Source organism: Coenobita brevimanus, chromosome 93 (genome assembly GCF_032717465.1).
Source record: "Coenobita brevimanus isolate Jiangsu-jjx chromosome 93, ASM3271746v2, whole genome shotgun sequence".
Classification (NCBI taxonomy): Eukaryota; Metazoa; Arthropoda; class Malacostraca; order Decapoda; family Coenobitidae; genus Coenobita; species Coenobita brevimanus.
In genome coordinates, this window is record NC_137046.1 from 60,890,893 (window position 1) to 60,918,187 (window position 27,295).

General features: G+C 40.2%; 2 protein-coding genes across 2 annotated transcripts in view; one reads left to right on the forward strand and one right to left on the reverse strand.

The window, feature by feature from the left end:
* Window positions 1-6,515, reverse strand: part of Karybeta3 (karyopherin beta 3) — a 41,010-nt gene extending 34,495 nt beyond the window's left edge. Inside the window, exon 1 of the mRNA XM_080282456.1 lies at window positions 6,408-6,515. Within this exon, the coding sequence (XP_080138582.1) occupies window positions 6,408-6,515 (108 nt within the window). The remainder of the gene's footprint in view (window positions 1-6,407) is intronic.
* A 1,638-nt stretch (window positions 6,516-8,153) lies between these two features.
* Window positions 8,154-27,295, forward strand: part of PolA1 (DNA polymerase alpha catalytic subunit) — a 35,771-nt gene continuing 16,629 nt past the window's right edge. The window contains exons 1-12 of the mRNA XM_080282343.1: window positions 8,154-8,160; window positions 9,578-9,693; window positions 11,824-11,920; window positions 14,287-14,498; window positions 14,693-14,950; window positions 19,259-19,363; window positions 20,757-20,905; window positions 21,544-21,679; window positions 21,911-22,075; window positions 22,687-22,875; window positions 23,178-23,354; window positions 25,891-26,092. Of these exons, the coding sequence (XP_080138469.1) occupies window positions 8,154-8,160; window positions 9,578-9,693; window positions 11,824-11,920; window positions 14,287-14,498; window positions 14,693-14,950; window positions 19,259-19,363; window positions 20,757-20,905; window positions 21,544-21,679; window positions 21,911-22,075; window positions 22,687-22,875; window positions 23,178-23,354; window positions 25,891-26,092 (1,813 nt within the window). The remainder of the gene's footprint in view (window positions 8,161-9,577; window positions 9,694-11,823; window positions 11,921-14,286; window positions 14,499-14,692; window positions 14,951-19,258; window positions 19,364-20,756; window positions 20,906-21,543; window positions 21,680-21,910; window positions 22,076-22,686; window positions 22,876-23,177; window positions 23,355-25,890; window positions 26,093-27,295) is intronic.

The window sequence follows — 27,295 nt, forward strand, 5'->3', positions numbered from 1 at the left end:
GGAAGGTGTGTACAAGATTATCCTACAAGAAATCTGTGCATAGTGTTAGGTGGTGTGTGGGAAGAGAGAACGAAAGGGGGTGCAAGGAACAGCATTGTGGAATGAAGAGGTGAGGCAAGCTGTGCCAAAAAAGAAGGCGGCATATAGTGAGTGGATGGGAAGCAGAAGCACGGAGGAAGTTCAGAGACGGAAAAGAGAGTTATAGTGTACGCAGAGGTGAAAAGAGAGAGAAAAGAGGATTAGTAAGGAGTGTGTGGATGCGGAATTTGGAAGGAATTTGAGTGTAAAGTGCAGGGAATGTAAGAAAATGTTCTGGAAGGAGGTAAAGACAGTTAGGTGATAAAGTAGTACGGGAGTGAGAGAGAAAAATGGCAGACTGTGGAGAAGGGAGAAAACGTGAGAAAATGGAGAGAATACTTTGAGGAACCGTTAAACACTGAGAATGAAAGTGATGCGAGCATAAGTGGCTGGGGAATGGCTGGGAGAAGGAGGGTGGTGAGACGGGAGGAAGGGATCAGTAGGATGGAAGTAGTGAAAGCAATGAAGATAGTCAAAATGGGGAAAGCTCCAGGACTTGATGGAGTGTGTGGTGAAATGCTGAATCAAGGAGGAGATAGTACATAAGAACATAAGAAGAGAGGATAACTGCAGTAGGCCGGTTGACCCATGCTAGGCAGCTCCTAGAAGAGTAACTGAACTACTAGAATGAGACAGGGATAGCAAAGAAGGCTCTCCCCCGCCCTCCAAACCCTCCAGCCAAAGCCTGAAGAAAAGGCAGAAAGAACACCACGCCATATCGAAAAACTGGCGTGGACATTTTACAGGAACGTGTAAAAGGAGAATAGAGACTATCACAGTGTAACGTGAAAAGGAAAAATTATGAATTTTTCTCTTTGAAGGTTGAGTTGAAACAGGGATGTGTCATGTCTCCATGGTTGTTCAATCTGTACATGGATGGGGTAATAAAAGACGTACAAGGTAGGGTAGTGGATGTTGGAGTGGCCCTGGTAAGAGAGGGTAGTGTTTGGAAACTCCCTGTACTGTTGTTTGCAGATGATACTGTGTTGTTGTGTGAAGACGAAGGAGAGCTGCAAGGCTTGGTGGATGAATTTGGGAAAGTGTGCAAGAAAAAGGAATCTAAAGGTGAATGTAGGGAAGAGTAAAGTGATGGTCTTTGAGAGAGGTGAAGTTAGTGAATGTACAGCGAGGTTGGATGGTGAGGAATTGGAAAATGTGAGTACGTTTAAGTACTTGGGTAGTGTGATGAGTAAGGATGGAAGTTTGGAGGGTGAAGTGCTTGAAAGGGTACAGCAGGGAAGAGAGGTTGCTGGTTCCTTGAAAGCAGTGATAAGAAACAGAGAAGTGAGCATGGAAGTGAAAAAGTTACTACATGACAGTATTGTGACACCAACTCTAATGTATGGATGGATTGTTCCACCACATAAAAGCAAGTATAAAGGCAGAGGCATCAAACCTGAGAGGTATATAAAAGTATATACAATGGGCATATGAGGCAGGGTGTATGTATTACTACTACAAACCTTCAAAGCTATTATCAAGGAACATGGTTTCACGGACTGTAGCGCAAGGTGTGAGCATCTGGCAATTATTTTGAATAACTATCATAAGTTTGATTACTGTGTCTGCCAGACCCTTGGCAAAAAATATAAATAAACAAATAAATACTGAGCAATGCTTGGGAACTCCCAGGTTTGTATGAACAAGCAATGCCTGACAACACCTAGGCTCAGACGTGAAAGCAGAGTCCCAGGGAATGATAGTGTAACATGGTATGGTGTCTGCTACCGGAATGGTTAACATGCGTTAAGTTGGTACCGTATCTAAGTAACAAAGGCACAAACATTTCTATGCCAACCCATGGAGGGGTCCAGCAATTAGTGTGAAAGACAAGGAGGCTGAGGGATTTATATGTAGGCATTATGAACCTGGAGAAGGCTTATGACAGAGTTGACAATGAGATAAGTGTTACAGATGTTATGGAGTACAGCATCAGGGAAGCAGTTTAACGGCAATGAAGATCCTCCTCACCCAAAGAAAGAACATGAGAGAGAGAAGGGAAGGTGGCGAATGCTTTGAGACATAGCTAAGGTTGCATCAAGGAAGAATTATATTGTTACAGCTGTTTAATCTGTTCATGGATAGGTTGGTGAAAGATGCAAACGTAAGGATACCGGTACTGAAAAGAGGGACAAATTTAACGGGTACTAGAGGATAGGACGACTGGAATGTAAATACTGTAATTATATACTATTTACAGATGATATAGCACTAGTCACCATCTCAGCATGTAAACTTCACCAGGTATCTGTACCAGGCAATCTGAGTTTGGAAGTTTGTGTGCAGAAGGAATTAAGAGTGAATGAGAAAGCAAGGTGCAGTAGATACAGCAGAAAAATACAGTTTTATATGGAAATCGGAACAAAATGAAGTGTTCAGGTACTGTATTTGGGAATGGACACAACAGCAAATGTAATGCAAACTTAAAGAAATCCATGAAGATGCTGAGAAATGTACGGGAAGAAAGATCATCATGGGTGCACGGTTGTGATGGTTTTAATCTGGGTTGCTGAAGGCCATTTATGTCTGCACAACAACGAAGATACTATGTGTGAATTAATCTGCTTTTCTCCTCTTTTCAAGACACCAACAAGCGGGTAGCACTGAGCCTTTATATGCTGGAGGCACTGGAGACCTCGTGAAAATGTGATTACAAAGTTGGTAACAATGGTACACCTTGCTATCATGTTACGAATTCTGGTGAGGTGCAAATGCAATCTCATAACAGTATGTAGATTAGATAATTAGGCTTGAATATTTGAGGATGACCAAACAGATATCTGAACTTTTGTCATTATGAAGTTTCCTTGAAGAATTACAAGGTTAAGTGATGTCCTTTCATGGATATGTTACAGGTTTGGGCATGTCAACAGAAGACAATTTGGTTCAGAAAGGTATGAAGTGTGAACGTCAAGGGTATGGTTGCGAGAGGCAGACCCAAAAAGAGACCTGGGACATGGTCACTGAGTGTGACGTCAAGGATAAGAGACTGAACAGGGAGGCTGCCAAAGACTAGGCAGTGTGGAGTCACCATTAGGTGGCCAAGGCTGACACATGCAAACATACTGGAGCCTTTATAAATGATAAGGTAAATTTAATGCGTCAAAGCTCTTCTCATTTTTCACCCAGCATAAAAATTATGAAACAGTAATTATTATGGCAGAATTAACAATGAGGGCTAAAACTAACTGGGGAAAAAAAAATCAATACCACAAATACATAGCTAGTGACACAGTTGTGGTCCCATCTATTGTGTTTCAAGCACAGGTTAGATAAACATTTGACAGGTAAAAGTTGGATTTAAAAAAAAAATAATAGTCCTAGTTGCTTTTTTTTTTTTTTTTTTCCTTTTCGTTTCATGAGTCTATTCTCATTTCACATTTTCCCATAACATTTCCACAATTTTTTTCTAAACTGCACTCTTCACTTTTTCCTGGAGTTTGGAGGGCTGGGGAGGGCTTGCCTTCTATGTTGTCTGTCTTATTCTAGCAGTTTTGTCACTCTCCTGTAGCTGCAGCCTTGTATGTGCCAAGTAGCCTATTGCAGTTAACCTCTCAAGTCTTTATAGTAACACTTTTAAGAGACTGGCTAAATACAGCAGTAAATGACAGATGACCTAACACAAAATTAACATAGCTAGGCTTGTAGAAAACGAGGGATGCAGACTAGAGGATTTTTGTATACAGTATTGGTAAAGGAAAGCAGTGACAAACTGCAGGAGAGCTCTCATTAACACATGACGAAAATTTTATGACAAGGATTATCTTTCAAAATCGTATTCATTTACAACACCCAAATTCTGCAGAAAAATAAGATACAGTACTAGGGAGCACCTAGTTAGGTTTGTTGACATCAGCAATGGCGTCCTACAAGGGGGCAATGGGTCGATTCGGACCCGAACCTCATTTGTTCCCAAATCATGCTGGTCAGTTAGGTTAAATTATATTGCATTACGTTCGGCTGGGTTACAAGAAATGAACAATTAGCAGCCTGACTTGGGGAGTTGAATCAACCTGAAAGTTCGACATAGTGGATGGCTGCTTGGAAAGGCCTGCAAGTTCAATTAGTGAGGCTGTGTAGTTAATACAGTATCTTCAAAATTACAGAGAAGCAAAGTTAAAACATGGCAATAGTTATACAACGAATCAAGCTGTTTTCACAGACCCACATTCTTAGGGAAAGTAGGCTAATTCTAGTACCAGATACCTCACAGGTGGAGGTGCATAGACACAGGAAGACTACTGGGCCACGGTAAAGGGCTGTGAAGGCTATGCCCAGAGTCGGACAAGTTTAAAAAAGAAAAGGAAAGAAAAAAAGTGGTTAACATTTGATTTTCGAACATAAAATACTCAAGAAGACAACCACCCCTTACAGGATTAAGGCGTCTGGCAATAGACAGACAGACAAACGAAATACACCTACTTTGTAATACTGTACTATAGTCAAACCAGAATATGAAGAGCTCTGGGGTGGAGCACAGCTCTGCCACATCTTTACCAAAACAAAACCACCCGGTATCCAACGTTCTCTATAATATTTTGAATGGGATAACTCCGACAAAAATATACTACCGTACTTTTGTTACGTTTAGTCTTTTTGGTTCCATTAAGGCTTATTGTATAAAAATACAAGCTATAAACAGTCCATGGTGGGTAGCAGGTGAGTGGCCGTGACTGACCAAAACATGCAGGTCACCGGAAACGTGGCAGCGTGGTCTAAACAACGTTGTCACATGTTGTATAGGGCCGTTGTTTATATTCTTATAAAGAAAATAAATCGTTACTATGATTTTTTAAACATATTATTTATAGAGTATTTCAAGGAACAGTAATATAAAATTGATAATATCTTAACATTCAACATTGTAAAGTTGAAGGTTTTAATGTTTGGCATATGCGCTTTTCTTACCTGCCACATCCCAGAGCTCTTCATATTCTGGTTTGACTATAACAAAAGTTGCCTGAACTCCCTCGACAGTGTATTTACGGCCAATCCCGCTGACCAGCCATGATGTCAGCCCACCAAACAAACTCAAACGTATACAGTTTAAAAACTACAAATACCCAGTAGCAGTGAAAGCCTAACTAGGGCACTTTGTCTCCAGCCCTCCCAATGATTATAGCCTATCTCACAGCATGCGTATTAAAATCTGCATTGGGTAAAATTTGCACCAAGACTATCATATATTAAGAGTACTCATATATCATCACATGACCACGTGATGGCGAAGGTTGGTGTGATCGTAAAGCAAATCCTTAAAAACATCACACACGAGACATACATTAAAATAATGCATGTAGCAAAACAACACCCAACAATTAAATTAAAACACTTCATATTCTGTAAAATCTATGTGAATTAAGTACGGTACAATCCTGTAACAGAACACCCAACTGATGAGAAAAAAAGTCCACCTGTATCCACTAATCTATTAAAAATAATCAGCAAAAGATCCTGTGTCACTAATCTATTAAAAATAAACAGCAAAAGACCCTGTCAACACTTCATTCCGATAAGAGCTGTGGAGAGATTGTGTATCTTGTCTTTTTTTTTTTTCTAAGGTACCGTATAAATTCTATGCATGGGAGCTCCTGCAGTTTCATCAAAATAATTTTCTGGCGTAAATTTGTTAGCTTAAACAAATAATGCTATAAAACTTTTTTTTAGCTCTACCGTATTCAAGTGGGGTTGGTGGAGGATTAGTGCCCCTCCCTGTAAAACAATTAACTCTAAGCCCTTGGCCACCCCGTCTGGGATACATGGCGTCTGGCAATGAATGAATGAAAAATGTATTCAACCGTACCCCAAAATTCGATAATCGAATGGAGACATGAAAGTTACATTAAACCTCAGCAGACAGGTTATTTGGTAATTTTTTCATCTCCACAGCACAATACCATCCTCCCCTACTTGTAAAGCATCATTGTAACTACAATCATTGCGACGGAAAACTTCAAATCCATGCAAATCATTCTGGCTGACCTATGAGACAAAGCCTATGACGAGCATGATACCAGAAACCTGGAGGATTACTCGTCTCCTGGTTATTTATGACTCATTCGCCAACTCTCACGAAGCTCAAGAGGAAAATTATACGAAAGCAGCTACAGGCCAGCATCGTACTTCATGTAAAAACGGAAATTAGCTCATAAATTTATTCATGAGTTGTCTTCTGCAGAAACAGAGGAACCACAACAAGCACCACGTTGGACTCGATTGTGTTGTCTCCCTCATGCCTTCACTTCCACGCGGGATTATGGACTTGTATGGCTTATTTCCACCCTTTCAGCCTGTTGACACCAAGAAAACTTACTTAAGATTATCCTCACCTCGGCTTGCTGTCGAATGCTATTGTCGGCACTTAAAAATCCCGTTAAAAGTTGCTGAAAATTCTCCTGATCGTCCGCCATTTTCGCCGGGACTAGTACGACAGACATATGATTTGGTTCCAGTAATACGGCTTATCGCATTGAAGAGTTTCATCAACTTATCTTTATTTTATTATATTATATATGATAAACTCAATTTCTATTTTATGTACGCAATTAAGTCAAGAATCATGAAATAAGATTCGAATGCGTTATTAAAGTTTCATATTAAATAATTTTCTAAAGACTGTGCAGAAAAATGAACATTGTATAGATATGAGATATGTATAGAGTCAGCACGGAAGTCACTTCTGTGTCGTCATTATAAAACTTGGGTAGTTTTTTTTTTTTGCAACATGGAAAAAAAACATAATTCATTTTAGTTATATCAGATGACAGATGTTCCCAATGAATGGCATTCACTGCAATAAAATATAGTATCTTCGGAATATCAACTGTCCCTTGTGGTAGTCATTTTTTTCCCTATGATATATTGCTATACTATGTACATATGGATTTTTTTTCACACTGCTCTTTATGTCTATTTGCTGAAGGAAGTATGTGGCAAGATAAATCGTCTTTTATTGTAGCCTATATATATTTAGATAAAAATCTTTCAATGCTATTATCTTACAAGCTAAACTTCAGGTTGTTAACATTTCAATAAACCATGTGTGTGTGTGTGTGTGTGTGTGTGTGTGTGTGTGTGTGTGTGTGTGTGTTTCAGTAGCAATTAAAATACTTTTCAAAACAATCTGATTTCCGCAGATGTATGGCAAGTTAAACAATGCCGATCAATAATGTTTTAACACCCACCACCTTCTTTTGTTGTATTAGCGCTCTGTACCTTTTACAGCAATAAATATTTCAATTAAATTCAATTCATTCAGTGCTTAAAAGAAAGAGAGAGAAAGAGTGAAAAAAGAGCGCGTCACGAGACTTCGCACGTAGCACACTCTATCGCTTTACTACATTTATGGATAAATCAGTTTCCCGCGTTTTCATTCAAAGAAACTAGTCCGAGACTCCTAATCGTCCCGCGGCTAAATACATACACCAAAGACGATACTGCCCCGAATTGTTATTGTTTTACGAATTTGCCGCGAAGTGACTAAAGTGGCGGAGAGGAAGGTTGATAATTGAGAGAATATTGATAATGGATAGAGATGGAGACACAGGTAATAATATCATAATATAATTCATTAGTTGGTGTTGGTGTTTTATAGTTTGCTTGATATGTCATGATTTTGTTAACGTGCGACTGATGAGTTTCTCAGGAGAGTGTATCGTTATCAGTATCCTAAGCTAAATTTTAGTAATGTGGTGTGATAGAACCGTATCAAAAAGAAAAATTATTAATTCTTTACCAAACGAGCGCGACCTTTTTCATATTTTCTATTGAAATGAGTCATTCACAGGTTACTTGTTATTTATTCCTCGATTACCACAACTACTGGGCATTTTCAAAAACTTACCCCTGAAAGTTATAAATGAAGATTTACCATGTGTAAATTTTCCTCTGACGTCCACCAGCAGCTGGCCATATTTAACATTCCTAATACACGTTTGTTTTCATTTGAAAGCTGGCTGTCAAATGCAGGTGAGGCTAGGTTGGTTTAGGTTTGGTTTGGTTAGGATAGGTTTAGTTAAATCATCAAGTTTCCCATAGCTTTGACATGGGATATACTGATGCATCCAGTCAGAACGATGGCTGGTAAACGTGGCCAGTTGGAGAGATTGTCGGGAAACACTGTCATGGACAACCTAGCTGCTTCCTTAAATACCCCAAAATAAGTATACTCATTTTTTTTTTTTCAGTCATCTCTCGCAGGCACAATTCATCAGTTAACTGTGTTGCTTATGAACCTAAATTACTTACCTTGAGATTATGAGTTGTTATAGGTGGAATCGCTCTTCCCATTTGGTAAAGCATTACTTAGTGAAAAATGCATAAAAGTAGAACCATCAGCAGCCCCATCTGTACCTTATTCATTCATTTATTCTGGTAAAGTTATGCTCTTGAACTTGCAGCCATATAACATTTGAGTTATGGATTTGTTATTTCAGTTATTTTAACCTTCATTTCTGTCACAAAACATTAGTGTGGATGTTGTCTTTTCTTCCTCAGTACCCTGACCCCAAAAGGTAAATATGAAGCTGATAGTTGTATTTCAGAAGTGTTGTGAAGTGATTCATAGCTTTTTTTGTATTTGCATAAAATTGGCATTGCAGAAAGATGGTAGGGAGATATAATTTTTCACTCCAAAAATATGCATAAACTCTTAAAATAGCCTAATGGGATGGATGCGCGTCAATCATTAACTCCTGGGGGTAAAGAGCCATACTTTGCATTATTTTCAAGACCATTGGTGCTTTTAGGTCAATCAGGCCTTAAAATCAGTCTATCCCCAATTGTTTCATCCCAGTTAACCTAATATCATTACCCAGCTAATCTTAACCAGATGATCCATCCTAACCAGAATGGTTTGGGATGCGGTAGTCACTCTTCATCTCGCCATCCATCCTGTCACTCCATCGAGTTCTTCCCAGCCTGTTCTCATCCTCACCTGCAACATGCATATGCAGTTATTGTCTGCTTTCACAGTTGTAGCACATTGAGTTGTTGCATTTATCATCTTTCATTTATGTCTGCCATTCATCAACAAAGCAGCTTTATCATTGCCTCACTCATGTACGCTCATATCTGTTACAACACATTGTACATCTTCCCATTCATTCACTCCGCTCCCTTTCATCTTGGTCTCACATAGTGCCATCACATCATACTTCACATTGTTGAACACATTCTCAACTTCATCTGTATTTATTCATTAGCCACCCCTCTCACATTTCACACAGATAACATATGGCTACAAGCCTGCCAACAGGGCAGGAACAGGGCCCAGATCATGGATTATGGGGACACTAATTTGTTTCTCCCCAACCTAGTGATGTGCTTTATGGTGTTGTGGTTATTACTTGACCCAATTTTTCTCTAACAGTGTTTTTTTATCTTTAGGGAAATGATCTTTGCTTCCAGTTGATGGTGATCTTTGTAGTATGGTACTATGATATGGACATTATATTTTATGTATTTGTTAGTTTTATACAGTATTTTACATATTTTTCAGCACCTGCTGAGACCCTGGCAACCTCGCGATCCCGACGTACTCGCTCGGACAAGCATGGGCGATTTGCAGCTTTGGAAAGACTGAAGGGGCTGAAAGGATCAAAAAACAAGTATGAGGTAGCTATGGCGTGACAGTAATTGACCAGTATTGTATTTTGCCCTTCATTATTGCCCTAATTTTACTTCCCATTATTAGTCCCTTACCAGTGAAACCAGACGGAGACTATAGGTTTACTTATTTCCATCAGTACTTTACTGTACACCAGTGCGTTAGTCCATCTCTTATTTCGTATCTGCTCTATAACTTCCACATGCTTGGACAGATTTTGATATAACTTTACACAATTGTTCCCCACACCATGATGGTGTGTCGCATGCAACAACCAGCCCTCTACTTCCAAGGTCAAGGCTTCACTTGGGGCCCAAACAAGGTCGTCTGATATTTCATGCCTGTTCTGTAACTTCCACATGCATGAACAGATTTTGATATAACTTCACACAATTGTTCCCCATACCATGACGGTGTTTCACGTGTAACAACCATTTATCTACCCCCAAAGTCAAGCTCACAAATGGGGCTCAAACAAGGTTGGGTGCTGTCATACTTAATAGCCATACCTACAATCATGTCTGCTCAGTAACTTCCTCATCCATGGACAGATTTTGATATAACTTCACACGGTTGTTCCCCATACGATAACGGTGTGTAACATGGAACAACAAGCCATCTGTTCCCAAAGTCAATTGCATATGTATGGTTATCATCTGGTAGGGGACTTTGTATTGCATGGCAGTACTAAATGTGCTTGTATCAGTAGGTTCTAGAAGTAAGTAAAGGAAAATTCAAAGGAAACTGCTAAGGCAGTATCAAGTGAAATGGTATAACCCATAGGCTGTGCCATGTATACATAGCTTCGTGGAGTTATTGACATCTGTGAAGTATAATCATTCCAGTGACTTTGACTTGTAATCCACTTCAGAGCGGGTTGTCTCTTTTGTTTTGTTTCGTTTACAAAGGTGTCAGAATGCTTGCATGCACAGGTCTTAGTCACCTTATGATGGCTCTTTGAATGTGAATTTATTCCTTGGGGTTTATACTGTACATTCCTTTCTCGTGGATTCGCATACCATATTAAACTGCAGTAACACATCTGTGGCTTTTCTCTTCTTTCCCTCAACCTCTCTTAAATTTACTCATATACCTCTTCCATCTTTGTTCTCATATATGTTTTGACTGTGACCCTGTTATTTATCTACACCTTTCACTACTCTTTGACCAGTTAACTCATTACTCATCATGGCAGTAGCTTCACAATATTTAAAAGCTCATTTTGTTTCAAATCAGCTCCAACATGGTTGTAGGTGGTGGCAGCCATCATCTGTTCACTTGATGTGGTGCTGCATACTTGTTCCATCACTTTATCATTCTTTTTTTTTGTGTCTTCCCTCCTCTCTTCCTAGTTCTTCCATCATTTCTGTCACAATTTTATTGCTCTTTCCACTTCAGGTTGATCAGTGCTGAGTGACAAACCTAATGGTTTCCTGTAGCCTAGAAAACCATTTACAGTGCTGGATGGTAACCATATTTCCAAGTAATGGGGTGATGTGGAGGCCACTTCGGTGTCCCTATTAGGTGGGGGATGGGATGCAGATGTTATCCATCTGGGAACCAAACTTTCACACTGCCCCACACTTTGCTTGTGCTGTGTCCATTGCAAGGGGACATCAATTCACTGCACAGAATGGCCATGCAGGGGCAGTTGCTTGCCTGTGGTTGATGGGTCTGCTTAGCCAAACAGTCCAGGGTTGCTCAACAACAATAACGAGCTCCAACAATACTTACATTACTAGAGTGCTGGCTTACACAAAATGGAGTTACTGCTTCACCTGCAAAATCAACCATCTCTTTTATGTCTCCAGACAGGCATGACTTTCAGACCATTTTTAGCCAGTCAGTGTTTGTGAATGAAACCTGTATGACCTCTTCTTATCAGTCAGGCATTAGTGCAAATATCTTACATAACTGGTGCACTGGAGATACAAGCTCTGCATTCAAACAGCAAAATATATGTAATTGAAAACAACCTGTAGACAATTTTCCTGACCATTATATTCCACAAACCTGAACTGGACCCCATAGGACATTGGCGTAGAAATGAAGTGCTGTAAGTATTTCACTGTTGTATGTTGTGTTATGAATTTACTGTTATGCTTTCTTGTTGTATTTATTGTTTGATGTATCATCAGGTGTCCAACGTTGCAAACGTTTATGAAGAAGTAGATGAGCGTGAATATGCCAAGAGACGCCAAGATCGCCTTGAGGATGACTGGATTGTGGATGATGGTAAGTAAGCAATTAAGATAATCGTTTAGCTCATATGCCTCGTAACGACAGTATGTTACAATTCCTGTTTTAACCTTACAGTCTATTTTCCCTCCTATCATACCATCAAAGGCAGTCAAGTTCCTTTCAGTCTTTACTCATCAGTGGGGGCATCATAGCCTGGGGTGAAGTGGCAGAGTGAAAATCGGTGTCAATTCATGAGCCATGTAATAATTAAGCCACTTTAAATGTAATAATTAGCTAAGTAATTAGGTAACCTTAGAACCACGAAAATATCTAGTTCATTCCTTTGAATAAGGCACCATTTTACCATTGATGATCTATCCATCTGTCGGTCTATTGCCAGACGCCTTAATCCCAAATGGGGTGGCCAAAAACAAATCACCTCCATGTCACACTGTCCCCCCCCCCCCCCATTTCACTGCCCTGCTCCCAGTGCACACCCCACTCTCTCATATACCTCTCCACTCCATCCCTCCATCTCATCCTTGGCCTTCCACTCCCTCTCTCCCCCTTCACCTCACTCACGTACACTCTCCTCATCAGTCTCTCACTCTCCCTCCTCTCCACATGGCCAAACCACCTCATTGTGTTTCTCCTAACGCTTCCTATCACACCACAGTGCTCCTTCACATCCCCATTTGTCGTTCGGTCTCTCCATGTGACCCCACAGGCTTCTCTCAGATAACTCATTTCCACTGCTCTCACTCTTGGCTTGTGTCCCTCCAACAACGTCCAAGTTTCACTTCCGTACGTTAGAGTTGGTATCACAATACTGTCATGTAATAGTTTTTTTTCACTTCCATGCTCACTTCGCTGTTTCTTATCACTGCCTTCAAGGAACCAGCAACCTTTCTTCCTTGTTGTACCCTTTCAAGCACTTCACCCTCCAAACTTCCATCCTTACTCATCACACTACCCAAGTACTTAAATGTACTCACATCTTCCATTTCCTCAACATCCAGCCTCACTGTACATTCACTGACTTCACCTCTCTCGAAGACCATAACTTTATTCTTCCCTACATTCACCTTTAGATTCCATTTCTTACACACTCTCCCAAACTCATCCACCAAGCCTTGCAGCTCCCCTTCGTCTTCACTTAACAACACAGTATCATCTGCAAACAACAGGACAGGGAGTTTCCAAACACTGCCCTCTCTCATGAAGGCCACTCCAACATCCACTGCCCTACCTTGTATCTCTTTTATTACCCCCATCCATATACAGATTGAACAACCATGGAGACATGACATATCTCTGTTTCAACCCAACCTTCAAATAGAAAAACTCACTTAGCTCACTATCCACACGCACTACAGCCTTAGCACCCTCATACATACTCTTCACAGCATTCAACAACTTCCCATCTACTCCATATATTCTTAATACTTTCCACATTCCTTGTCTATCCACCTTGTCATATGCTTTCTGCAAATTCATTCAGGGAAAGACGTTGTATGTCGCTGTTGATAATGAAATGGCATAGGGATGCCATAATGTGGTGACACCAAAATAACTGGGTGACTTTATTGTCTTGTTATACATGTATCTCACAGCTTCCTCACATTTCCTGAAAGGAGGATGGTGGACTGCAAGAGGAGGACTACTTCAGCCAGCATTCCATCACATTCTTATGCAGATGAGCCTGGGCCCACACTAAATACAGCAACAGGGTTTTGTTGCCAGAGCATAATCCTTACATTAATTAGACTATTTTGCAGTTCAAAGTAAACTCAATATTTTTGCTTATTTTCATGATGCCTGCCTCTGTTATGTCTTGCATGTCTAACTCCAAGTCATCTCAAAATTTGTCACTAGTGTGTTGTCAAGTAATGATGAATTGCCTTCTTTGCTTCTGGTATTCCTGTTCTTGATCATTGCTTTCAGAGCTCCTGTTACAGTACTTAAGCAGTCCTGAACCCAGTTTCCTTCTTTCATGTCCATCTTGCCATCCTTTTACTACGTATGCTACATTTTCCAGGTGTTAAATTCGCCTTCACATTCCACCATAGCACTGTTCCTGCACACATATTTAATCTCCCCTCGCTTCCTCACAGCGATGTTCAGCTGCACGCACAATTGATACCCCCTTTAAATCCCGTGACAGCACTGTTAACCTGCACATGTTTAGTATTGATATCTCTCTCAAATACCTTTACTGTTTTTTCACATGCCCACTCTGAAATTGTCACACTCATGCCCAATTTCACTCTTCAATCTATTTCCCCCCCCCCCTTTTTTTTTTTTTTTTTTTTTTTTTTTTTTTTTTTTTTAAAGCAATACCTTTCTCTATGTCTGAAAAGCACTAGTACATGATTCCCACTGAGATGAATAAGCTAATGCAGTATTAATTCTTTTTTCAGATGGTTCTGGATATGTCGAAGATGGCAGAGAAATATTTGAGGATGACAATGATGATGATGAAATGTTTTTATCCAAGAAGGAGAAGACAAAGAGTGGTAAGAATCAAAAAGGAGGAAGTGGAAAGCACACTGAAACAGGACCTCGTAGGCATGGAAATGCAAGCATAAGGAATATGATAAAAAACATGCCAGTCAAAAAGAAAAAAATAGAGGTAAGATGAAGTATTGAATGTACAAAGGTTATATATATAGAGAGAGAGAGAGTACCGGTACTGTATTTATATATTCATATTACTGACTTGACAGATTCATTCTTCAGTTACTAAATTCTCTCAGATGCATTATGTAGACATTAGCTGAGTAGTGATAGTCTATATTGTTAATAATGATAGTTCTGTCTTGTTAGTCTCAGGTGCGTCTGGACGAGGATCATGTCTTGGTAGACATCTTGCAGGACATTGACAAGCCTACCTCCATCCCAATGCCGCAGCCAACTCTACTAAAAAAGAAGAAGGTAGACAAGTTCTCACCAGCTACGAAGGCAGAACCTGTGAATCCTTTCGCAAGACCTCAAGTGACCACCCCTGTCAGGACCAAAGCTGTACTCAAGCCATGCAATATTTCCAATAATGGTGTGGCCAGTGGCACCACACGCAGTCCCAAGGTTAGATTCAGAGTTATATATTGTAGTACAGTGTATTGTATATGTAAGTTAGTGGAGAAGCTTCGAGTGTAAATTATCACAGTAAGTTCAGAGTAGAAATTACTGTATTTTATTTAGTCATGAGTTCATTTTATGGTGTATAGAAAATGTATCAGAAAGCTTGGTAGAATATACCTGAACCATTGGAATAGAAAAAAAATGCGGTGGTAATCTTTGTTCAGAAGGAAGTGAATGAAGTAAATCTAAAAAGAGATTGGCCACGTTTTGTTGTTTTTAATAATAGAACAGTGATATGAGGATGTGTTCTGTCCCCTTGGTTATTTAATATGTGATCAGAGAGTGTTTGTATGTATGGATAACATCATGAGAGAGGTCAGAGCTAGTTCTGTTCAGAGCGTGTGGTACCGGTACTAGCGATGGAGTGTAAAGGTGGTGTGTAAAAAATCTGAAGTATGCAGATATGCATGAGCAAATAGAGGTTGTGAAAGCCAAGGTTCAAATGAAATGGAGGAATAGAAGAGGGGAAGAACTGGAGGAAATAGTTCATCCAAGGACGGTAGAAAGGTTGTAAGAGAATGGAAAAAAGAGAGAAGTGGAGGAGCGATTGAATAAATACGATTTGGAGCATATGGGGGACGTGAAACGTGAGTGTAGGATATTCACAGAAGAAATCTGTACAGCATGTGAGGTGGTGTGTGGGGTAAAGATAAGACAAAAGGGGGTGCAAGGAACAGCATGGTGGAATGAATAGGTGAGACAGGCTGTGGCACAAAAGAAGAAAGCATATAGTGAGTGGATGAGAAACGTGCTTGGAAGAAGTTGAGAGATGGAAGAGAGATGTGAAAATATTAATAAGAAAAAGTAAGAAGAGAATGGATGAGAAATTTGGAAGGAATTTGAGTGTAAAGTGGAGGGAATGTAAGAAAATGTTCTGGAAAGAGGTAAAGAGAGTTAAACAGGGTGATAAAGAAGTTAGTTGGGGAGTGAAAGATAAAAATGGTAGATTGCTAGTGCAGAAGGGAGAAAAAGTGAGCAAATGGAGAGAACACTTTAAGGAATTGTTGAACATAGAGAGTGAAAGTAATGCGAGCATAAGTGGCTGGGGAATGACAAAGAGAAGGAGGGGTGTGAAAAGAAAGGAAGAAATCAGAAGGATGGAAGTTGTGGTAGCGGTGAAGGAAGTCAAAATAGGGAAAGCTCCAGGAATTGATGGAGTGTGTGGTGAAATGCTGAAGCATGGGGGAGAGATAATAGTAAAGTGGATGTGGAAAATGTGCAGATTGGCCTGGGAGGAAGGTTGAGTCCTGGAGGATTGGAAGTCAGGTATAATTATTCCCCTGTACAAAGGAATGGGGGGAAAAGAAGTGTGTGGTATTCATAGGAGCATTTGTCTTTTTAGTGTAATAGGAAAAGTATATGGTAGGATACTTATTGACAGACTTAGGGAAATAACAGAGGAATTAGTTGGAGAAGAACTGAGAGGTTTTAGGAAGGGAAGAGGTTGTGTATATCAGATATTCTTTCTTTGGTCTTTTGTGGAAAAGGTTCTAGAGAAGGGAGAGTTGTATGAAGCCTTCATGGACTTGGCGAAAGCATATGACAGAGTGAATAGACAAGGAATGTGGAAAGTGTTAAGAATATATGAAGTAAATGGGAAGTTGCTGAATGCCGTGAAGAGTATGAATGGGGATGCTAAGGCTGCAGTGATTGGGGACAGTAAACTGAGTGAATTTTTCTATCTGAATGTTGGATTGAAACAGGGATGTGTCATGTCTTCATGGTTGTTCAATCTGTATATGGATGGGGTTATAAAAGAGATACAAGGTAGGGCAGTGGATGTTGGAGCAGCCCTAATGAGAGAGGGCAGTGTTTGGAATCTTCCTGTACTGTTGTTTGTAGATGATAGTGTGTTGTTAAGTGAAGATGAAGGGGAGCTGCAAGGCTTGGTGGATGAGTTTGGGAGAGTGTGTAAGAAACGGGATCTAAAAGTGAATGTAGGGAAGAGTAAAATTGTGGTCTTCAAGAGAAATGAAGCCACTGAATGTACAGTGAGGTTGGATGAGGAGGAAATGGAAAATGTGATTTCGTTTAAGTACTTGGATAATGTGATGAGTAAGGATGGAAGTTAAGAAGGTGAAGTGCTTGAAAGGGTACAACAAGAAAGAAAGGTTGCTGGTTCTTTGAAAGTAGTGATAAGAAACAGGGAAGTGAGTATGGAAGTAAAAAGTTATTGTGTACAGTATTGTGATACCAACTCTAACTTATGGAAGTGAAGCATGGATCTTGTTGGAAGGACAAGTCAAGAGTCAGAGCAGTGGAAATGAGTTGTTTGAGAGGAGCCTGTGGAGTCACACGGAGAGACAGACTGACAAATGAGGAAGTGAAGGAGCATTGTGGTGTGGATGTGGATGTGATAGGAGGCATCAGGAGAAACACATTGAGGTGGTTTGGCCATGTGGAAAGGATGGAGAGTGAGAGACTGATGAGGAGAGTGTATGTGAGTGAGATGGAGGGGGGGAGGGAGGGGGAGGCCAAGGATGAGATGGAGGGATGGAGTACAGAGGTATTTGAGAAAGGGTGTGTGTGAACTGGGAGCAGGGCAGTGAAATGATGGGGGACAACGCGACATAGAGGCAATTTGCTTGTGGCCACCCCTTACAAAATTAAGGCATCTTGCAGTAGATAGATATTATGCTGATAATATTATACTGCTTTTCATGTATTGAACAGAACCTCTGTAATCTGTTTTAGAATATTTTTAATGTCTGTGAGCAGTATGTTTTGAATATTAAATCAGATAAGATAGTGTGAAGTCTGTTGAGAGTATGTTGTGCTTGTGAAAGAAGAGAACTAGAATTGGTGGAAGACTGAGAACATCTGTGTAGTAATAGAAGAGAGCAATAAGTGTGTATAGGAAGTGGAGAGCAGAGTGGACTAAGGAAAAAAGTAGCCAGTGCCATAATAGCCATGATACAAAATGAAGGACAGAGCGTGGAGGCAAGAAGAAAATTGCCTAAAGTTATGTTAGTGTCCACATTGATTCATAAGTGTGAGATTGTTGTGTGTGTAAGGTCAAGGGTGAGAGATGTAAAAGTAGAATTTGTAGCCCCAGCCTCATCTGAACATGAACCTGGTAAACCACAGGCACTAGTTGCCCTTATATACTCCACTGTTCTCCTTCTGAAAGATTGGAAGGGACTTAAAGACTTTTTAGTGGGGTTTTTAAGGAATGTATGGGAATTGGGTCCTTTAGATTAGATAAGAAACACAGAGGTTCTTGAAATATATGAAGTAAGGAAACCCACTCACACAAGGGTAGACTAGAGAGTACAGGTATACTGTATAGATAGTGTGATAAAAGTATGAGATAATGGATATAGAAAGAGTAGTGAAAAGTGTGTGTGTGTGTGTGTACAGCAAGGTCTCAGTGTGCCAGTTTGATATACAAAAAATCAGTAGAATGATGAACTAAAAGTTACACTCAGTTTCCCTGTAATAGTGAAATTCACTTATACTGTACAATAATTGCAATGCAGTATTGTACAGATCAATATCATCACCTACAATCAACTTTGACCTTACCAAGTAACCTGAATGTTTAATATATTGTGCCTTAATCACATATCTATTGTCATGAGGAGTCCGTCAACTCTTCCGTCTAATTTGGTTCAGATCAGACCAAAACTGATCATTTTGGTATGGCTGCCATGCACAACAATCCTATGCATAACTAGTGCTTGCTACGCAGGCTAACAATCAGACATCTGAACCAAGATGGCCATCCAATGTTTACAGTTACTGTGATTGTGTGCCTTTTGTTCTGTTATATGCATGCAAGGCCATTGAAACATTGCTATTGCCAGATAAGTGGAGTGATAATTTTTTGTGTGTGAAATACTGAAACTTTTTACCATACAGTTTGTACTTGGAAATCATTTCTGGCAAGAATGCCACCCCTAGTGGAAAATGGTGCTACTGAGGGCACTGCTGGCAAACCTGAATTGGAAAGGTTTTTTGAGCTTTTAAGTTACATGGTCCTCAGCCTCCTCCCTATCCCCAGTGGACTATTGGTATATTGGCATCAATACTGTAGATGATAAATCATTGCAATAAATTTTCACTTAATGTAACCCCATCACATACCGAGGCATAACGTATATGAATGTGTTTGAAAGTGGGGGAAAGAGTGTTAACCAAGAAGTTAAGCAGATGTTGTATACAAGTGTGTGTGTGTGTGTGTGCGTGTGAGAATGCTAAGCTGACAACGGCTCAAAGTGAGTGTAGCTATATTGCCTTCTCATCTTTCAGGCTAAGAGACACCTGCTTGTGGAAGAGACACCCCCATCTCAGCACATTGAAGAGTGTGATACAGAAGATCTCATGAACATGAGCTTTGATGAAAATTTTGATGAGGTAAGCTCATTTATATTTGAGGGCGTAAATGAAGCTAAATTTCCAAAGCAGACATTACACATGTCATTAATAAAATGGGAATTACTTGTTTGTGCCAATTTCCTAAGGTAGCGACACGCTACGAGTATAGGACGGTGATTATTATATGTTACAACTAATTATTGGGAGTAAGTTCTGTTAGACCTCAAAATTCAGTCTGCTTGGCTACTGACAATCACTTTCATATGGTGAATTCATGGACATTGTTTCATTTTGTTTATAAAGGCTCCGATTTGCCTGCATGCATCGGCCTTGGTCACCTAATGGCAGCTGACCATGCTACTCGATCTCTGGTAGCCTCCCTATTCAGTCCCATATGCCTGAGGTCACACTCTATAACCTCGTCCCAGGTCTTCTTCAGTCTGTCTCTTACAGCCCTACCCAAAGTGTTCACACATCTTACTTTCTGCATCCAGTTGTCATACCCCATCCTTTCCTCACGCCCAAACCATCTCAGTTTACCTCTCCTCATCACAGTGCCATAAATATACCATATATATATATATATATATATATATATATATATATACAGTATATATAGATAGATAGATAGATATTTATAATATGTATATGTATATACTATATTAACTGTAAATTATCATCATCCATTCCTATGTCGCTTCATGATGAGCGTGGGAACCTGGGGCTAGGCAAGTTGGTCTTGACAGTTAAGATGAGAGTGCCTAGCCTCACTCATCCCTGAGTGGCATTACGTCAGCAGTAAAGTCAATCTACCCATTGGATATAACCTTCACTGGCTTAGTCCGATTGGAGCGCTGCAATTACCCACTAAACCACCAGGCGCCATAATTTGGTTTATATCCCTTGGTTGTAAGGATGAGGACGCAGCCAGCAAACGAAGGAACAACATCAAATTGCCAACCAGTTCTCGCCTCACCTCCCACACCACTGCTAAACAGTGTAAAAACTGAAGTAAAATTTGACAAATTAATCACACTGTCCTGGCCAAGATTCAAACTCAGGCCCTGCGCTCCAAACATGCACACATTACCACTGAGTCAAACAGAGGATCTCCCCCTTTACCTTCCAGCAACACTGGCATTTATAGACCCTATTATATGTGGACTTGTGACTACATTAATCATAATATGTCTAGCAGATGGCCTTATGACTTCAAGTGACACCAGTGGGAAATGAAAGGGATACATCCTTCTTTTAGCATTTTGCCAAGAGAACAAAGAGCCCTGATCTCTTCCCACACTAAATGAAGTTTAGGGAACAGGACTAGATTGATGATGATGATGTATGTGAAAAAGTAAGGTTGCACATGTTAATGAATGAACACCCCCCCCCCTTAATATTGTAATTCTTAATGCAAATTTACTATTTTCAGATTGAGGAGATGGACAACATTGATGCAACAGAGGAAACTAAAAAAGCAGAGAAAGTGGAAAAAGAAGACAAAATGGAAGATAAAAATAAAGACACTGCAAGCAAAAGTGCAGAGCTGGAATCCAAGATCAACAGAGGATTTACAACTAAGTGAGCATGTTACTGCAGTTTATTCATTATGTGTAGTCTTTGCAGTTCTTAGCTGTTTCACTCTAAGTAGCCAGTTTGCGCCTTTAGGAAGGAGGATCAGTCTTCTGTGCTTAGTCATGTACTGGTGCAAAAGAAGTGAAGAATTCATCTCAACAGCCAAGTCAGTGAAAGAGATACTGTATCTTTAAATTACTTATATGAAAATAATTCCAGACTGTAGTTTTTGTTTACTATGGCAGTGAGTATGTTTATGAAGAGTAAGAGTTGTTTCAAAATGCTCATGATTATTCTTTCTAAAGGAAATATAAATCATGATCATCACTGTCATGCCTCTTCTTTCCCACCCAACGGTGTGATGAGATGTAAAGAGGTTGTCAGATAATGAGTATTGCTTATATTATTAATGAGTATTGCTTATATTATTAAAGGACATGGTAGAAGTTCCATGCTACATTCATGTAAAATTGTATGATATCCAAGAGATTTCATGTAGGTATCCCAGCTGTTTTAAAGCTGGGCCAGCTAGGTTCCATTCAAGTATATGTAGGCTACTTTTGTAATTGATATTGAATTCATAGACACTAGAATATGTTTTTTTTTTTTTTTTTTTTGAATATGGATAATCTTTTTATCCACAGGCCGAAAGTAAATGATGTAGAACTTACGAGTGGATGGGAGACAGTGAGGGGTGAAGTAAATGAAGCTCAGCCCCCAAAAGAAGTTCAGATTGACTCTTCACAGCTCCCCCTCTGTACCAGTGACGATGGAGATAAGGTATGGTACAGTATCTCAGTGCATCATGAACCAGTTAATGGATTGTTACCATATAATACTGAAAATAGATGCCCCAAGTACAGTACAGTGTTCTTGGTAATTACCAGGCCATAGAAAACAAACAACTATCATGATTCTTTTTCTATGAAGAAAGAAGGTAATAGATTACTTAAATTGATTATAAAGCATTAATGTATACTGTATATATATATATATTTTTTTTTTTTTCAGGTTTTGAGGTTTTACTGGCTGGATGCATATGAAGATTACTTCAAACAGCCGGGTATTGTCTATTTGTTTGGGAAAGTTTGGGTTGCAGAGGCCAAGTCCTATGTCAGTTGCTGTGTCACAGTAAAAAATATTCTTCGTAGGATTTTTATCGTGCCTCGTCAAAAGGTGGGTTGTATGTGTGTGTAGTTTTATTTTATTTATTTATTTATTTATTTTTTTTTCTTTTTTTCTTTTTTTCCATCTACATCTTTCTTAGGTCTCAGTCATTGCAAGGTTCATTTCCAATTATCTTAGCTCATGATTCAAACTGAGTTGTGTGATAGATTAATAATAAACACTGGTACTGGCTACAAGAAACACCAAAATCATTATCACTATTAGCCAGGTCAGTAGAGAGGTGGCCTGCAGTCCCACTGGACCCAGGTTCAAATTCCTCCTGGGTTAGGGAGCAGTTTAAGGATTTAACAGACTTACCTGATCTACCAGAAGCCCTGCCACCATGACGTAATAACCCCCGGTAATACCAGTACACCAGTCCTTTATGAAACAGACCTGGCATGTATTCAGTATGGGCAGTGGGTGTTAGTGCCGAAGTAGTGACATGTGATGGATAATACATTGGAGGACTGCTGGACCTCAAGGAACAGGCTGTCAAGCCCAGCTCCGGAAAATAATAATAGCCTAATCACTTTAGCCACCTTGCTAAATCTTCTCTTTCAAGTAACTTTTTTTTTATGCCAAAAGATGCTGTTGTAATATGAATTTTTATATTTCAGAGATTGAATCTAACTACAAAAGAAGAAGGTGATGAGGTTACCATGATGGATGTATACCAAGAGTTTAATTCTTCAGTGGCAGACAAGTACAAGATTCATCATTTTAAATCTAGGAAGGCAGTGAAGAAGTATTGTTTTGAAAAGGAGAATGTGCCAGAAGAATCGGAATGCTTGGAGGTCCGCTACTCTGTAAGTCTGCAAATTCCAGTCCGTCATAATCTGATCAGGTTGTTGTGGTTGCTTAGAAGAATTATTTCAGTTTGTGTAAATATAAGGTGCTTTTGTGATGTAAGAGTTTTTATGATGGTAGTGAAGCATGTATCAGTGTCAGTAATGGTCTGAGACCATTATATGATATCCCCATGGCCAAGAGAAATGAAACATATAATACTGCTGATGTCAGTCAATTGTTGAGGTCAAAATAACTAAAAGAAGGATGAAAAGATTTAAGGATTTTCCAGAGCAACAATGGAACTAATTTTACTACTCAGGCTGACCTACCTGCCCTGCCAAGTGACTTAAAAGGTGAAACATTCAGTCATGTGTTTGGCACCAACACTTCAGCCTTGGAGCTGCTGCTGCTAGAGAGGCGTATCAAAGGCCCCAGCTGGATTGATATCAAACTTCCTCAGCCGTCTTCGCCAGCAGTGTCATGGTGCAAGATTGAGGTAGGGGAGTATTTGTTACAGTTATGCTGTTTATCACCCTCCTCCCCATTTTTCTCTCTCTCTTTCTCTCTCTCTCTCTCTCTCTCTGTATATGTATATATGTATGTATGTATATACACAACTAACAAAAGAAATCAAGTACCGTAGATGACAGTAGCAAGGTGGTTAGAAGTTAATGTACTTTGAAAATCTCAGTACAGTACTTTGGTTGTAATAAGAGATACTCGTTTGTTACCATATTAACCCCTGCCATGTTGATTCTTTGTAAGGTAATTTACCTCACCTGAGTCATCATTTTCATAACCAGTGTATATTGTGGTAGGTGGGGGCGCTCACCATCCATTCACTCGAAGTAGTGCTGCTCTCGGGTGACTCTCCTTTCCTCTCTTCCTTCCTTCTTTCCTTCTGTCCACATCTGTCTTTCTTTCCTTCATTCTTTGCTCTTCCTTATGCCTGTGGGTGACTACACTCCCTCTTCTGTCTTTGTTTCCTTCATTCTTTCCTCTTCCTTCTGCTTATGGGTGACTCTACACTGAGTGACAAGCCAAATGGTTTCCTGCACACCGGGAAACCATTTACTACACTGGGTGGTAACCATATAACCAGATTATGGCACCTGGTGGTTTATTGGGCAATTACGGCACTCTCAGTTGGATTGAGCCTGTGCAGGTTTATATGCAAGGGGTGGTTAGGATTTATTGCTCACGTAGGCTAATGCCATTCAGGTATGAGTGAGGCCAGTCACTCTCATCTTAAATGTCAAGACCAACTTGCCTAGCCGTGGGCCCCTACTCTCCTCTTGGGGCAACACAGGATTAGATGATGATGATGTAGATGTATTTTCTTTTTTTGTACCTCATGTGAGACTTGCACCACAGTCAGTGCAAACCTTCATTGTGCCTCATATGAAGTCTGCAGTGCAGCAAGGGTTGATAAGTTATTGCTGAAGAGGATAGGGTGACATATAGGCAGTTTGTTTGTGGCCACCCCTTTTGGGAGTAAGGCATCTGGCTGTAGACAGATAGATAGTTGATGAGGTACCACAGAATCATAGTTACCACTCCAGTAGTTAAATGGTAGGGGATGGTGACCATCATCCACTGATTTGTTGTAATGTTGCCTACTTCTTATTTTTCCTTTATCATTCTATTTCTGTGTCTATTCTCCTGTCCTCCTACTTCTCCCTTTCCCTCCTATCACTTCTCTTACTCATCTTTCCAGTGCATGTGGCTTTACATTGAGTGACAAGTCTAATGGTTTCCTGTAACCAAGGAAACCATTTATAACATTGGGTGGTAACCACAAAGCAAGTTCATTGGGTGATGTGGAGCCTGCTGTGATGCCCATGTTACCTGGGTGGAGAGACAAATGTGGCATCCACCCAGGAACCAAACCTCCACACGTTTCCTATAACCACAGCCATAAGGGAATGTCAGTTCGCTGTATGGGATGGCCGTGCAGGGGTGGTTACCTGCCTGTGGTTTATGGGTCTGCTTTTCCAGGCAGACGGGTTCATCAGTACAACAACTAGTTTAGTTTTACATTGCTATTTTTGCAGTGTACGTAGCTTCAAATTATGACTATAACACCCAGCTGTACCCCACCGCATATTAAGTGATTTCATTTGTGTAGCAAAGCTTTCGGCCTAGTATGTTATAGGGGGCCATGTGTTTCTCAGATAAAATGTCATAAGGCTATATAGGAGATATCTTGAGTTAAAAAAAAAAAAAAAAAACGGATAATGATTATACTAATTGTCTGGAATAGTCAGAAGTATCAATGAAAATCATGGTAATCAAGAAGCAAAAATAATCTCAATCAGAACTATATGAATTTAAAGGAATGCTATTCCATCACATCCTTGTAATTATATGCTACAGTGCTCTCTCCCACAAAGAAACATTATGTAATGAATAACTCACCAACACTACCTGAAATGCCTCGTGATAGTCCCTCCATCCCCACTGAAAGTTACATGTAGCAATCAGATATGCAAACACATCTTTCTCAGCCATTCAAGTGTCAGTCACCCAGCATCCTCCATAAACCCTCACCAGACATTTGTCCCACAGATCCTCCCCATCCCAGAAAGACACAAGTACACCTATCCAGACTACAATTGGCCATCACTCTTCTGTACTTCAACAGAAAAAAAATAAGTAAATAATAAAGTTTACTCTGTGTTTACTGTAATTGAACCTCTCACATCACAGCACATTTACTTGATTCAAGGCACCATCCTTATGTTTAAACCTTAAACATAACAAAAACAATGTGTGGGAGTGCCCTGCTGCAGTCCATGAGGCTTATGTTCATCTGAGTATGGTGCTGTATCAGGAGCAGCAACAATCGCACTTCATCTTTAAGGCAGGAATTTGGGTTGGGATGATGAAATGTAACTAGTGTGTTAGGGAAGGGTAGAGGTATTGCCAGTACTGTTATAGGAATGGACTTGTTTGATCTTACTGGAAGACTGTTTTTGACTAACAAGTTTAACAGTTGACAGCATCACTCTCCTTTTTCTATTTACCTGCAGGCAGTGGCCACAAGACCAGAGCATGTGACACCTGTCTCTGGTCCAGCTCCTCCCCCTGTGGTGGTGATGACACTTGGGTTAAGGACCACTGTCAACATCAAGACACATCTGAATGAGGTGGCTCTTGTGTCCTGCCTCACACACCACCAGTTTCCCCTTGATAAAGCTCCTCCTCAGCCACCCTTCCAGACTCACTTCTGTGGTCAGTGTATGCGGTTTTATCCATCCATCCATCATCCAATCCTGCATTGCCCCATGAGGAGCACAGGAGCCTGGGGCTAGGCAATGTGGTCCTGAGATTTAAGATGAGAGTGACCAGCCTCACTTATCTCTGAGTGACATTACGTGAGCAATAAACCCCAACCATCCCTTGGATATAAACCTTCACCAGCTGAATCCAATTTGAGTGCCGTAATTACTCACTAAACCACGAGGTGCCAAACTGCTGTTTTTTTACTGCAGATGTAAACTACTCTGACCTTTAATGCAGTGCTGTTTTCAAGATCCCTTCTATGCTTGAACTTTGTTTAACCGTAATTGGCTCACTAGCATAGCTTTAGCGGTTTTTGGTTAGGTACTGCTCTTTAAGGCATTTGTCAGTCTTTGACCCTCAGATATAGTGGACTATTGTACAGTTGCCTAGCCTCAGGTCTTAAATGTTCTAGACTACCGTAGCTTAGCCTCCTCACTCCACATCTTTCACGTATGACATTATTCCGTATCCTATCCACTCACTGTACTCCGAATTCATTCCTCAGTAGTCCCATCTCCATTGCTCTTACTCTTGACTTTTCAATTTCATGCAACACCGTAGTCTCACATCCATATGTTAAAGTTGGCACTAACACTCCTTCATGTAAGCTTTGTGCAGCTGCAGAACTCAAGCCTCTGTTTCTTATCAAGGCTTTCATAGCACCAGCTAGTGTCCTTCCTTGTTTCACTGTACTTTCCACATATTTTGCACATTCTCTTCTCTTTTCTGTCTCTGTATTCAGGTATCTGATCTCTCTCACCAATTCCTGCCCTTCTCCATTCACTGTAACATCATACTGGGAGTCACTTTTTCTTTCAGTAACCATCACTTTACTCTTTTCTACATTTACTGTCAAGGCACAACGCTCACAGACATCTACAAAACTCTGCACTAGCCTACCAAACTTTTGTCTGGTATTTCCAAGTAGCACTGCATCATCAGCATAGAACAGATTTGAGATATTCCATCCTTCAGCATTCATTACCAGCCCCATCCCTGTCTCCATTACTCGTGTTCTTACTTCTCTCATCACCCCATCCATGTATGTATTGAACAGCCATGGGGACATTACACAACCTTGTCGCACGCCCACACTGATCATGGACCACTCGCTTAGATGTGCATTTACCCATAAACATGCCTCACAACCAT